Genomic DNA, 14,533 nt, shown 5'->3' with positions numbered 1-14,533 from the left:
GAGGTTATGAAGTCCAGGAGGAGTTGAGAATGTGCAGTGGTTTGTGTTCTACCACTTTACCTCTTGTTTTAAAGAGACTGTAGAAGTTTATATGGATAATTTTGGTTGAAATAAGGCCGAATTATTCTTCTGCATCGAAACTTCATTGCCTCTGTGCGGTTGTTTGCGTTTATAGCTCTGCGTTGGTGTGTCTGTGTTCTGCAAGTACAACGGCAAAATGATTGTGAATTTAAAGAAATGCCTTAATTTCTAAAATAATTATACATTTGATAAATTAACAAAAGCAATGTAATTGATGGATTCAAAAGTATTTATTAAATTTAGAGACAAGTTAATCTTAAGTATGTTGAGATTTAGGTACGTTATTAATTTTACATGTTGCCTGCCATGCAGAGAGAAAATAAATCATGCCTATACTGTATGCTTGCTCTTGAGTCTCTTATATAAAAATAAATCAATATTTTACCATATTTTGACCCTCCATGCTGAAAAAAAAAAAAAAATGATTTATTTATAACTACTTGCTTGACCAATACAAAATGAAGCATGACTTAATGTTTCATTACAACAAATTGCACACAGTGCATAATAACAGTTCAAATTAATGCACAGACAAATAGAAAATTATATTCATTGCATACTCTAAAATATTTATCTTTCAGAAAATAGTTTTTTTACTTGCTCATTTGAAATGACTGTCTGCTTTCCTCACCGTGAAAAAAACAACTGATCATTTATATGGATACCTTTAACATCTTCACTGACTCCATATGACTCATGTGATATATTTCATGTTTTCTAAATTCATATGGAAGTTTTGTGTGGGTAACAGACATACAGACTGAAATTGCACATGTTGTCAGCCACTGACTGTGTCTTGTGAGACACAAAGTTTTGTTCCTGCAGGGGGCGCTTGACACTCTGAAAACCGAATCCTCCATGCATCCGCATTTAAATCTTAGAACGTTTTATATCCCTTTGGAGACATTTTACCCTGGATAGCTATTTTTATTAAAAACCAATAATTGCAAAGATTCATACCTGTGAATGGAAATCCACCTTATTTATAAAAGCACTTAAAAAAAATCCTCATCCAGTATAAAAAAAAAGACTGTGATTGGCCCAACCTGGCCAACACTGAGAAAAGTAACAGGTACCACGTGACACTGCCATCTACGCTAGAGGGGGATTGCACGGCAATAGTTGGCTAATACCAACTCGTACAGTGGAGGGGTAACTTCATTTTTTTGTCAGATTATGACAGACATGCAATTGCAAGGAACCTCTTACTAAATTATTTTCAGCGTTGATAAATATATAGACAGATGTATGATTATTGGGGGGGGGGGGGGGGGGGGGGGGTGCACAAATCACCACCTTCACAGTATTGGGGGTTGTATGAGAGAGAATGTATGAGAGACTTGAAGCAAATCAACTTCTGCAATTCAAGTCTAGTCATTGTTTTCATTTTCTGACAGAACTAAATAACTTGTTAAGGTCAATAATCAGCATAATGTGGACAGGTTCAAACCCAATGTTATGTACTCTACACACCTGAGTAACTGAAAAATCTGCTGTCCATCGTGTCATGTTTATTGACATTAAATTAATCTATCCCTTTCAGCTGAAGAATTCCTCCTCTTTCAAAAACTCCAATGTGTAGAATGTGCGGTTTGACGGACGGGACAAATATTAGTGCATTCCTTTAAAAAGAGCACTGCTCCGCTAGCCAATTGACCTGTCGTCACTGACAAGGCCATGGCCCAGTGGTCTCGTCTTGAACCCAGAACATTCCACACTGTGTCACTCACCCGAGGAAGCTGATCAGATAGCATTTGTTTGAACCACCGATAAAGGAGCTTACTTTTTAACTACTCTCTGTTCATGAACATATCAAACAAAGATGCTCTCATTTCTCTGTTGCTGAAATGTGAACTACATTTGGAGTGGTGAGAATAGTTGGAGCTTTTCTAAAAAATCTTTTGGAAAGCAATGGCATTTTAGGAAGCTTAATCAGAATAAAGAGTAACTGACAGGCAAATAAAAATGCCTTCCCAATGTTGGTGTATCACTCAAGGTTGTGTTATATTCCCAATGAAGTGACTGAGAAAATGTTATGTGGATGACTTGTTAAAGTACACATTATAATACAAGAAACGTGATTCAAACTATTTAAGCTTCAGTTTAAATAAACTCAAAGCATTTATTGTCTTTTAATAACCTCTGAACCTATCACAGCATATTCAGTATACATTATTAAGGTTATGTGGTTCCTGTCAGGTTCTCAGAGAGTTGGGTGCAGCTCTTGCTCTTCCTGTTGTAGATCAATATCTGAGTGAAAGAGATGATTGTTCCTCACTGCTCTGAAATGGTACCACTGTGCAGATGAGCAGGCCACATGGACTCTGAGCACGTTAAACATGGAAATTGAAGTAATGAATCATAATGATGAATGTTAATGATGCCAATTTTTAGTAAGAAGGCTAAAACGAACATGACCATTTTTTCATTTGAAAGCAGTGTGTGGAATTTCTTATATTTATGCCTATTTTATGAGTTTATTGCTACGGTAATTATATTTTAATGTTGATACACTTTTGGAACAAATCCTGCTTCTTTGTACTAATTCATGTAGAACTTACTGATGTAGAATGGCATCTTGAATAAGCAGATTGTCAATCACACTCAGCAGGTTAATATTTCCATAAAAATATTCCTTGATATAAGCAGGTTGTACTTGTTCTCATTTGCAAGTCATAGTGTGTACTTACTTTTCTTAACTGTATCAACAATTCTGTATCCAAAACCTTTATTGCTTTAATTGTATTTCCTAATACTGTGTTTTGTCTTTTGATTTTTGGAAAAATATTGATATTGTTTACTTTTTTGGAACAGTCATTTAATTTGGGTTTATAAAGTTAAGCTCAATTTGCTCTGCAGTCTGAATGATAGTGATGCTTCAGTAGTCTAATACATTTCCATGTTCAGCGGACTATTTTTACAGCTGTTCATTTTTCAACAGCTCAGTGAAAATAATCAATCTGATTGGGAGAAAAAAGGTTCTGCAAAACCTTACCCTCCTCACACGTCATAGAAAATTGAGTATTTACATTATATGTTATGTTTAGCCACTGTTTTATCTTTCCTTGCAGCTACAGCATTTTCCATAATAACAACAAGAATTGGGACACTTTCAGCTGGCAATACACTGTGTTTATCACTGCATAGGAAGTTGTCTTAACCTTAGGGCAGCTGCTCTTACTGCAAACAAAGCATGAAAAAATTAAATTGAACTAACCTCTGAAAACATTCTTTATTGCAGTGCCTAAATACAATTTCATTAGTGTTAAAGTATTATTCTGGGTTCAATACAAGTTAAGATCAATCGACAGCATTTGTGGCATTATGTTGATTACCACAAAAATTTATTTAGACTCGTACCTCCTTTTTAAAAAAAAAGCCAAAATCAAGGTTACAGTGCGGCACATACAATGGAAGTGAATGGGACCAATTTTTGGAGGGTAAAGTTGTTTAAATCGTCATTTTTACAGTCGTTTTAGGGATTAAGGGTTTGTTGACATTACATCGTCATGGCAACAAATTTGTAAAATTAGATATCATTTTAAACAGAAAATGCCCCCATTTACTTCCATTGTAAGTGCCTCACTGTAACCCAGATTTTAGCTTTTTGTAAAGAAAAGGAGGGACAAGTCAAAATTAATTTTTGTGGTAATCAGTTTTATTACACAAATGCTGTTGATTGAGCTTAACTTGTATTGAACACAGCATATTCCGTTAAAGGGATAGTTCACCCAAAAATGAAAATTCAGTAATTGTTTACTCACCACTGTGTTGTTATAACCCTATATGACTTTCTCTCTTTTTCTTAACACAAAGGGAGAAATTGTGAAAAAAAATTGGGCTCAGCGATGTCATACAATGGCAGTTTATGTGACTACCTCTTTAAGCTTCAAATGAGTGCTAAAGTATAATTCACAAGTCTAATAAAGTATTGTATGTGACTAATTTCTTGTTCTGAAGGAATACAATAAGGTTTGGTGAGAAACAAACCGAAATCGAATGTATTATTTAGTGAAAATGTTCACTGACCGTTGATCTCCTGAACAGAGAACAGAACTTGCTAAACATGTCTGAAGAGTTTGTAGTTGAAGAATTGATGCATTTCTATGCTCAGCCTCATTTAAAAAAAACGTTTTTGGACTGGTGCCCATTCACAGTGGACGGAGTTACCCGTGCGATGCCGAAAATAGAAAACAAGCGATCGATAGAATGTACCGTCGCTCGTCACTGCTGGGTAGGACAAAAACTCTGATTACCATAGAAAATATACCTTTTATCACATGTTGTTTGCCGTCAGGTTAGGACACGGTGTGTCTGCCTCTAGCCTCCTCTGTGTTTCTGTTTGATTTCAGAGTACTCCATTCAAAAAAAATAAGGCTGGGCATAGAAAACTAAACATTTTTAGTAAGTTCTGTTATCTGTTTTGTGTGCAAATTTGTTGTGTTCTGGTGTCACTATCACTGTGGCAGACCTGTTTTTAGATAAACAAAACAAGTTTTAGCTTAAATGGCCCATATCACGAGGAGGCTGCATGAACTGTTGCTCTTGTGCCCTATTGTGAATGTGCAACGGTCAGTGAACACTTTAACTAAATAATATATTCGATTTCTGTTTGTTTTTCACCAAACCTTATCATATGCATAAAAATGATGAGTTCCATGGAATTATTTATTAGACTTGTGAATTATACTTTTGCGTTCTTTTGAACCTTGAAGAGGCGGTCACTATAAACTGCCATTGTATGACATCACTGAGCACAATATTTTTTCATAATATGTTTGTGTTAAGACTGAAAGTCATATAGGGTTATAACAACACAGGGGTGAGTAAACAATGACTGAATCTCCATTTAATCACTCTAAATACATGCCACATTGCCTCTAATGCCAGTTAGGTAAGTAAAAGTGGTAGTTTAGTACAGCAGAAGGCACCACAAGATACAATAAATAATTCATCAGGAGCAAAAACAAATAATAAATGTAGTAGTCTGAGTAAGAGCTAATAAAAAGTCCTCATAATAGATTGAAAATTAAGATGCATGATCTTTGCAGTCCTCTGAAACAGGAAATGGCTGACAGAAGGAATGCTGTCTCTCCCCTCATCTGTCTCTGTTGGGCTTTGAGCTCTCTTGCTGGTTGGGTGACTACTGCATACAACAGCTTCCTGTAAACAATCCCCCGGTGTACCAACACCCAGCCCTTCTGTATTTGAGTGCATGTAATATTGACCTCCTTATAAACTATACACAAGCATATGAGTGAACCCATGCCAAGACAGGAGGTCTTCCTTTTGAATGTGGAAGACTAATTTTCCCACTTGTGCTCTCTGATGAGGCCCTCTGGTTTGATGGGACGAAGTTGCAAGTGGTGTGCACATGGCACTGTGGTCGTGAGGGTTGGCTGATTAAGATGTCTCTGAGTGTGAAGACAGTTTTTAGTGGTTGTGGTGGTGTGAAGATCTTGTGCTTGAGGTGAAAAGGCAACATCTGAGATCATAGTTATATTCAAAGATTTACGTATATACACTCACTGAGCACTTTATTAGGAACACTATGGTCCTAATAAAGTGCCCGACGTGGTCTTCTGCTGTTGTAGCCCATCCACCTCCAGGTTTGACGTGTTGTGCATTCTGAGATGCTATTCTGTTCACTACAATTTTACAGAGTGGTTATCTGAGTTACTGTAGACTTTCTGTCAGCTTGAACCAGTCTGGCCATTCTCCGTTGATTTCTCTCATCAACAAGGCGTTTTAGTCAGCAGAACTGCCGCTCACTGGATGGTTTTTTTTTTGTTTTTTTTTTGGCACCATTCTGAGTAAACTCTAAAGACAGTTGTTTGTGAAAATCTCAGGAGATCAGCAGCTACAGAAATACTCAAACCAGCCTGTCTGGCACTAACAATCATGCCACGGTCAAAATTACTGAGATCACATTTTTACCCCATTCTGATGGTTGATGTGAACATTAACTAAAGCTCCTGACTCATATTTGCATGATTTTATGTATTGCACTGCTGAAACCATGACTGGCTGATTAGATAATCACACAAATAAGTAGGTGTACCTAATAAAGTGCTCAGTGAGTGTTTATTCATGCTACAGAACTGGTCCAGGGGGAAAATCAAAAATTGTTACTTCAAAGAACTATTTTTTGCATGATCTTACCTTTAAAATTTGTTTTGTTGGTGTAACCTAATGTATTCAGTTTGATTCAGTGATGTTAATATTTTTTAACTGAATCAAAGCAATACATTTAGATGTTACCACATGAAGCACATTTTTCACAACAATAATTTTAGGGACTTGTGCAAAGCATGGCCTTTTAAAGGAATATTCCGGATTCATTACAAGTTAAGCTCAATCGACAGCACTTTTGGCATGACAATGTAATGTCAACAAACCATAAAACCCTAAAATGACTGAAAAAATTCAGATTTAAACAAATGGATAGTTCAAATAATACATGAGTTTTAACAGAAGAATTAATGAAAGTGCTTTAATAAAATTATAAACTTCACATTTCTGCCTTTAAACCCTCCAAAAATTGGCCCCATTCACTTCCATTGTAAGTGCCTCGATTTATTCATTTTTTTTAAAGAAAAGGAGGGAAGAGTCAAAATGTATTTTTGTGGTAATCAACATTAAGCCACAAATGCTGTCGATTGAGCTTAACTTGCATTGAACCCAGAATGTTCCTTTAAATATAATTTACTGCTTATCAAATATTTTCAAGGCTTGTTATGGCTTAGACTGACTAAATGAAAAAGCAGCCAACCTGAGCCCCTGTGTGCTCAAAGCTCCCAAACCACAACTCCCTGACCCAGCTTGTAAAACTAATATCTGCCATTAAACTGGGTTTTTTTAGTCCTTAGGTGCAAATGTTCATGGGAAAAAGCATTCACTCTTTAATGAGCCAAGAGACTACCTTAGCACTGTTAATCTTGGCTCCTCTATTCAAACAAGCAATAATACAATCATACACTCCAAACATTGCTCCATAGTCTTTGGCATGGTTCTCTTATTCTACAAACATATTTTTTAGAACTTCTGTTATACTAAAAGGCCATTTGTGCTGCTGTTCTTCCGACTGCATATTCTGTGATTGTAGAAATCAATTCATAATGTAATTTTGCTATTATTAGTGGTGCTTGCTAATGCAAACATTACTATATTTATTGCTCATACTTAGAGATTTAAACAAACTCCTAAGAGTAAGTATTAAAAGTTGGCGCATAACTTATTCTGTATTGTTTGTGCTATACCCATGAATGATATCTCAAATCTTTTACTTTTCTAAGTGAACTGACATGGGTGAAAACAAATCCTATAGACTTAGACTGAAGAAGGGACCCAAGCCATGTCTATACACCAGAGTATCATAGAGACTTGGGTCAGTAAGCATACACCCTAGCAACCACATAGCAACACCTTGGCTACCATCCGCAATACACTAGACTTCCCTCACATTTTCTTCAAAAAATATAAAAATCAAGTTTTTTTTTTTTAGTTTTTTTTTTTACCGAATGTGGACATCTGTTTTCAAGCTGGCATGTATTTTCTTTTTCTCAATGGGAACTGGTATGATATGTTACTCTTTCATAGCTGAAACTGATTTATTACCTGGATCTAGAACACAAACACACCCCTCTCTCGGAACTTGCTGGGACTGTCTGGGTTTCTCTGAAGGTCAGGAATTTGTTGTTTGCATGACAAGGACGATATGGCTCTTCTTTTGTAGAGATCATGGTCCATATTTGTTTGACTAATATTTGCCAGGCAGGGTTAACCCATTTAGTCCCATGGGCCAAGTATCTATTGCAAATGTTGAGTGCCATGTCTGACCTTTTTGTAGCTTAATCACTAATTAGAACTGATGACTACTATGAGCAGGCTGGAATATATTTCCAAATCAGTTCAAAGTACTAAGTCTTGTTCATGGAGAGATCGTCAACATAAAGGCTGCAGCACAGCAGTGTTCAGTATTTGTATAGTTATCACAGTACATATACATTAATAGTACAAATAAATAAATTTACATAAATGACAGACACTTTCTTAGCAAAGCAACTTTTCTACGCAGGTGAGGGGGTCATCAGAGGGAGATGACTGCCAACAAGAGCTCCAAGGCTGCACCGAGAGCAGGAGGGGCTAAAGGCCCTCAGGAAAACTCAGACAGGTGAGAGACATGATGATGAGTCACCATAATATAGTCTTCATCCATTTGTTTCCTCTGTCTGCTGTTTCTTTCAGCAGTGGTTCCCAAACTTTTCAAAACCATATCACCCATTTATAGTGATTAAGGTGATATAATGTTAACAGCATCCCAACCACTGAAGGCTAAATATATATGCCACTGAACACACTCCTTTATTTAAAAAAACATAATACTATAATATACATATTAACAATTAAAAGTAAATGATTGCATGTTGCCTTTTCAAGGGTTTCTTAAAGGAATAGTTCACCAAAATGTTCATACATAGATACCTCGGCTGGTTTGGATACATCAACTGCAGTACCATCTTAGAACGCTCAACAAGGAGAGCTGTTTTAATCGGTTTGAATGCAAATGAATGGAAGTGATGCCTCAGACCGAATCTATGTATGAATATCTATGCATAGGAGGCTTACGCGCTTACGTCACGTGAGAGGCAGTTTGAACTCCACCCTCGTCAACGAGCTGACCGGAAACTAACATTTTTAGTAAAACAAATAACTAAATATTGATCTATTTCTTACACACACACATAGCGTTTCACATCAGAAGACATTATTTAATCCACTGGAGTGGTATGGATTACTTTTATTATGGCTATATGTGCTTTTTGGAGCTACAAAAATTTGGCACCCATTCACTTGCATTTTAAGTACATACAGAGCTTAGATATTCTTCTAAAAATCTTTGGGTTCTGTTGAAGAAAGACAGTCATACACATCTGGGATGACATGAGAGTGAGTAAATAATGAGAGAATTTTCATTTTTGGGTGAACTGTTCCTTTAAGTAATCTTTGCTTCAAGTTTTTAAAGTAATTATTCAATTTCAAGACAAGTAAACAGTGGTCTTTTATCAGAAACAGCAGTATTCAGTTTACATCCAGAAATACAAAGTTAAAAAGTAATCTAATGCAAAATAAAACAACTCAAATTATTTGCATAGTATTTACTGTATGATTATTAGATATAACACTAAACATTGATACTGAGTCAATGCTGTTAGAGTTTGACTGGCATTTTGAATGGGTATTTTGACCAAGAAGCACAATTGACCTTTCACGCAGCCGTATGGATGGACCAAGTACAGCTGACATTCTGCACAGTGGTGTTCAATTTAGAATGATGGTAAATAATCTAGCTAAATTAGCAATATTATTCCTAATTGAGGAATAGATTAAATAGATAATTTAGTTCAACTGTGCTTCTTAGGCCAAATTGTTGTATACAAAGCTTGATTAGAAAGGAGGCTTTGTTCTATTTGTGGCCATCGCTTAACTACAAAGCTTTACGGTAAGTATCAGATAGTTATTGGATCTGGAACAAGTGAAGAAAGAACATTCCTTGAAGAGTGAGAGGAGTTAATTTTAGAATTACCATGCGCACTCTCTGATGCCAGAGATATTTACCAAAGCAAACTGTGATTCATGTGAATAAGTGCAGGAAAAATGAGTGCATAGTTTCTTCTACCCTCTGAAGAGCCTCTTTTCCCAGACAGGAATATTAAGAATTCAACAGTAAATCACATGCAAAGGAGAATGCTGAAGAAGCAGATTTACGTCAGATGGGGGTGGTGGTAGGTAGGCTTTACACTGAGAGTATGTGCTTTTTATAGCAAAGATAATAGCTGAAAAAATAACTCCATCATATATGAAATATCCACATTTTTGTGGGGGAGAACCCACTGGTTTGGGCTTGACATGTTCCTTTTGATGTGTGTTCCTGGAGCCTCATAGTTTCTCCATCCTGGCATGGCTCTCAAACAGGAAATGGCCTGTGGTTGACATTGCCCTCAAGACTCAGGAAGAGCCAGACCAGCACTGACATCCCACTCTGTCCATGTGTGGTCAGACCAGCTGGCTTCCCCAGAGCTGGGCTTGTTTTTACTGGCCCTGTCCGGGCTCTCAGAGAACCTCCTTAGACCACAGACACAAACTCATGGTGGACTCAATGAAAGAATTCTGAAACTGATGTTTTTCTTTGTGTTAAATGACTTCACATGAGCCTAATATGGCAGTTATAGAAACAATCATTTATAGTTGGTTGAGGGGTGGTCTAGGCAGGCAGGGAGGTAATTTTAGATATACAGTATTATTCCATAGCTTAACAAATGTTCATACAGAGTAAAGGGCTGCGACTCTGATTCAGTGAAATTTCAACATTAACTTTTGGACAGGGTGTGAAAATTCTGAACAGTTCTATGATCCTGTGATTGTAGAAATCTAATTGCGATATAGCAATATCCTCCATCTCCTTTTGACAGCTTTGGCATTGGCCCATCCCCTCCCTTTGTTCCTAATCCAGGGGCCTATTGTAAAAGTTAAGCCTCAAGAATCTGCTTAAACACAGGATATATTTGTCAAACTCAACTGACTTTCATTAAAGCAGTGAGTATTTACTGTACTCACTGTTCTGCTTTAATGCTCCTCTTAATCCGTTCCTTTCTGTATATATTTTTTTTAAGTTTTAGGTTTTAGTTAAAGGCCCCATGAAATCTAAATTAAAGTTTAATGTCTATAAGCTTTAAGTTCATCTTATGATAGTGTACTTCAAAACATTGATAAAATTAGCTTTCAGCAGATATACGCATTTCAAGTTTACTGTCTCTCTCTTCCGGCCCTTGAAAAGACCTTGAAAAATTAATGACGTCACAACACTGCTGAGAAATTGTCCAAACAAATTCTTTCTACAACAAGAACACACTCTCCCCCTACATCTGGCAACTCGCCTGTTTGTGTTCTAACTGGCACTGATGATGCCTTCGCAGGGCACTTTGAAAGGAGAACAATCCATGCTCTAGGGTCGTTCCAAACAGAATTTCCAATAAATATGGCTTAAAAAGTGAGTTGTAAATGACCAGTATCACCTTTCATCCCTCCGAAGCTCTCAAAGTAGAGGATAATTGTCTTCCAAGGGAATAGGGCATAGGGATGATCACTTCTGAAAGGGACTCGGGAATGCAAAGTAAATGACTAGAGTTTAGTCATTTTTAATGCATGCATTTTTCAGAGGTTTCTTGGGATGTACAGCACAAGTAAGTGTTCTTTATCCTTTATATTTAGTGTATTTTGATTAAAAACATGGATATATTGTGATCTTTTACATTCATCTGCATTGGACTTGCACAACGGCTTCTGCCTCGTCATAAGTAAAGGTTGTGATGTGCTGTGTTTGTTTGTGGGCAGGTTATGTAGTAACCTGGTCAGTAAGATCATCATTCGGATCTCAAGTCAGTGGAAAAGTGGTCGGCCTCTGTATTGAGAATGGTTCACAGTTTTCCCGGCTGAACACCGGTTCTGGCATGAGAAGCAGTGTGGTGGTAAAGTGTGTGTATGTGTGGCTTTGCCGGGCTGCAATGTAAACTAAAGCCTATTGGATATTTATAAGAAAAAGGACAAGCCGTTCGACATGTCCCGCCCCTACTTCCTGTTTCAGTTGGAAATGTGTCAACAAGCCAAAGAATACTGCACTCGTCAAGGCAGTTTATGTGGACTTTAAAAAAGTTTATATTTATTCATTAAGAAAACTGCCAATTATGATTGAAGATTTAACACAATTGGGGATACCATAATATAATTTTCAAACCTTATCAGCTTGGCTCATATATATTAATTATGTTATGTAATAATTGCCCAGTAGTTCTACCTGATTTGTTGAAAGGCAGGTAAGTGGATGTTAGCCATTCAGTTGTGTACATGGGTGTCAAATAGTGATGGGAAATCAGATTATTTTCTGCGAACCAGTTCTTTTGGATTGTTCTTTTCAATGGACTGGTTCTAAAGGCCGATTCACCAGTTCTTCTTCGTTATTGCGGAATGACGTCACTGTACATAATGCCAATATGCTGGTGTCATGACATAAATGCTCAAACACATTTAACAAAGCCATATGTAAGCACATATTGCTGATTATTATATTTTATTCAATTAAGTTATAATAATAAGGATGTTTATTGTCATCAGTGTTTCATTCAGTGATCTTACATCTTGGATAAGATTCCTATATTAAAGTTTTGCACCTAAAGCACCCAATATTTACACTCATATACAAATGCAGATGTTCTACATGTCTAAAGCACTAGTCTTAATCAACTCACCCTTTTTACAGAAACCATGATCCAGCTCTTAACAACTTCAAATATAATCTGCATCCACAATACTCAATAGTAAAATTCATTTACATCTCTCGACTGAAACGTTTCGCCTCCTTATTCCAGTCCTTGGTTCACGCATGCTCATCAGCCAATCACTCATCAGTTCTCATTATTTTGAACATGTCTGAAAGAGGCGATTCTCAGTTCAGTGTACTGGTGACTTGAGAAATGTAAGCGTAGTTCTAGCAGGAAGACCTCAGGCATCTCATACAATCACAATGCAGCTCCGCTTTAAAAGCCGGCCAGCTGTCTCTCATTGTTCGCATACTTTCGTGTTTTTATCCCCCATCTCCACCAGTTTAGGTGCTGTCCTGGGTGGGGGTTAGCGCTGCTGTCATCACCTCCGGCAGGATCTGATGTTTCAAGGAGCATCTGAGATCTGAACCGCAGGACAGAGCTTACGCCAAATGATTTAAGTATCTTTATGTTTGTATTAATTCCAATAATCTCGAGTCTTTCTAATAGAACTGCTGTGATCGACTCAATGTACTGTTGACTTGAGAGCTCCTGTCCCTGGATCAATGTACTGAGAGACAGCTGGCCGGCTTGAGAACTGTTGCGATCGGTTCATTATCATAAACTGATAAAACAGTAATACATTCAAGTCATAATCCATTAATTGGCTCTATCACTCCACTCTCTCCTCTCCACCAATAGCTGGTGTGTGGTGAGCGTACTGGCGCACTATGGCTGCCCTCGCATCATCCAGGTGGATGCTGCACACTGGTGGTGGTTGAGGAGAGTCACCTGTTCACTGTATAAAGCGCTTTGAGTGTAGTGTCAGAAAACCGCTATATAAATGTAACGTTCATTCATTCATTCATAATCATATGTCCAATATCTTTTATTTTTTATACTTTCTGCTGTTCAGCAAAATAAATCAGAAACATACATTTCCCTTCCCCCTTAATCACACTCGAAACGTGGACTGTTTCAAACGATTCAGTCCGATTTGGCGAACTGGATCAACTCCTTCACTGAAAAGAACCAGTTCAAAAGAATGATTTGTTCATGAACTGGACATCACTAGTGTCAAACTCATTATAGGACTAGGGGTAATTTGCATTTATTAAGCATTGACTTGCAGTGCATTTGACTTGTAAGTGAAAAGTATAACTGAAACAATTATCATTAAAAGTGTGTACAGACAACCAATATGATGTTTCTATTGTTAATACATGGTGATGATGTATTTTGTGAATACATTACACAAGGGGATGACTGTACAGTAATTTAAACGCAAGAAAGACCTGCAAGGTTTCAGGTGACGTGGTGTGTCCCTCCCCCCTTTCCCGCGTCATGGTGAGATTTTTAGTTGATCTGTCCCAACCTGCACCCTGGATCATACTCCTGGCCTCCTCCCAGCTTGCACTTGTTATTCTAACCACTGCTGTGACATCAGAGCTGCCTGCCTCAATTTCACTGAGGTGTGGGCCAAGTCAAGTTCTAGTTCCTGGAAGCTTATGATTTTAGCTAGATTTTGAGGTGGATGAGAAAGTGTTTGTGTGTCTTAGGAGACTGAAATGAGGTCAGCGTAGTCTTAAATCTTATTGCTCAACAGGGAGCAGTGTCTGTTTGCAGAGTGAACAATGGGCCTGGGAATGATGAGGAGGCGGAGGTTGTCATGTAGGCAAAGAGAACAGTTGGTACAGAGGGCGTACAGCTAAGAAAAACACTGAAGGGTAATGAGGGTAAGTTAGTTTTTCTACTGGATGTCTAATGGTTTCAAATGGCTTTTGTTTGGGAGGTCTGTATACATTTTCTGATCACGTGGAAGAATTCATAAAATGAATTTCTATGACTCTTCTGTGTTTGCGTTGGCTTTATGTAGGGGATTCTGCTCTGCCAAAATCAATGCAGATTTTTGTTGTTCTTTCCCATATTAGACATAACTGGCTGTCCCTTTCATCTGAAATTCGTATCCATGTTTTTAAAGTTTCACCGTTGTGTTTCATGAAGTATTATGATGTGTGCTGTTCATGTTCTTATTAGAACACATTTTGTAACCAGTTTTTCTTAGTGTTTATTCATTTAGCTTGAGAGAATTATAGTCTTTCAGGTTATCTTTTTAGTGAAGACATAAAACCATC

At 37.3% G+C, this 14,533-nt stretch overlaps 1 protein-coding gene across 4 annotated transcripts in view; it reads left to right on the top strand.

Annotated features, from left to right (window-relative positions):
• Positions 1-14,533, top strand: part of dennd2b (DENN domain containing 2B) — a 70,696-nt gene that overhangs the window by 16,624 nt on the left and 39,539 nt on the right. For 3 of the 4 annotated variants that reach the window (XR_007892717.1, XM_051651550.1, XM_051651541.1), the window contains exon 2: positions 8,159-8,254. Coding sequence is in view for 3 of the 4 variants with exons in the window: in XM_051651550.1 (XP_051507510.1) it covers positions 8,181-8,254 (74 nt within the window). In the remaining variant the exon portion in view is untranslated. Of the gene's footprint in view, positions 1-8,158; positions 8,255-12,746; positions 12,856-14,533 lie in introns of all 4 variants that reach the window. The other variant, XM_051651559.1, reaches the window with a different exon arrangement.

This window comes from Myxocyprinus asiaticus, chromosome 2 (genome assembly GCF_019703515.2).
Source record: "Myxocyprinus asiaticus isolate MX2 ecotype Aquarium Trade chromosome 2, UBuf_Myxa_2, whole genome shotgun sequence".
NCBI classification, from domain to species: Eukaryota; Metazoa; Chordata; class Actinopteri; order Cypriniformes; family Catostomidae; genus Myxocyprinus; species Myxocyprinus asiaticus.
Note: the sequence above shows the minus strand (reverse complement) of the source record. Positions and strands in the feature narration are given on the sequence as shown.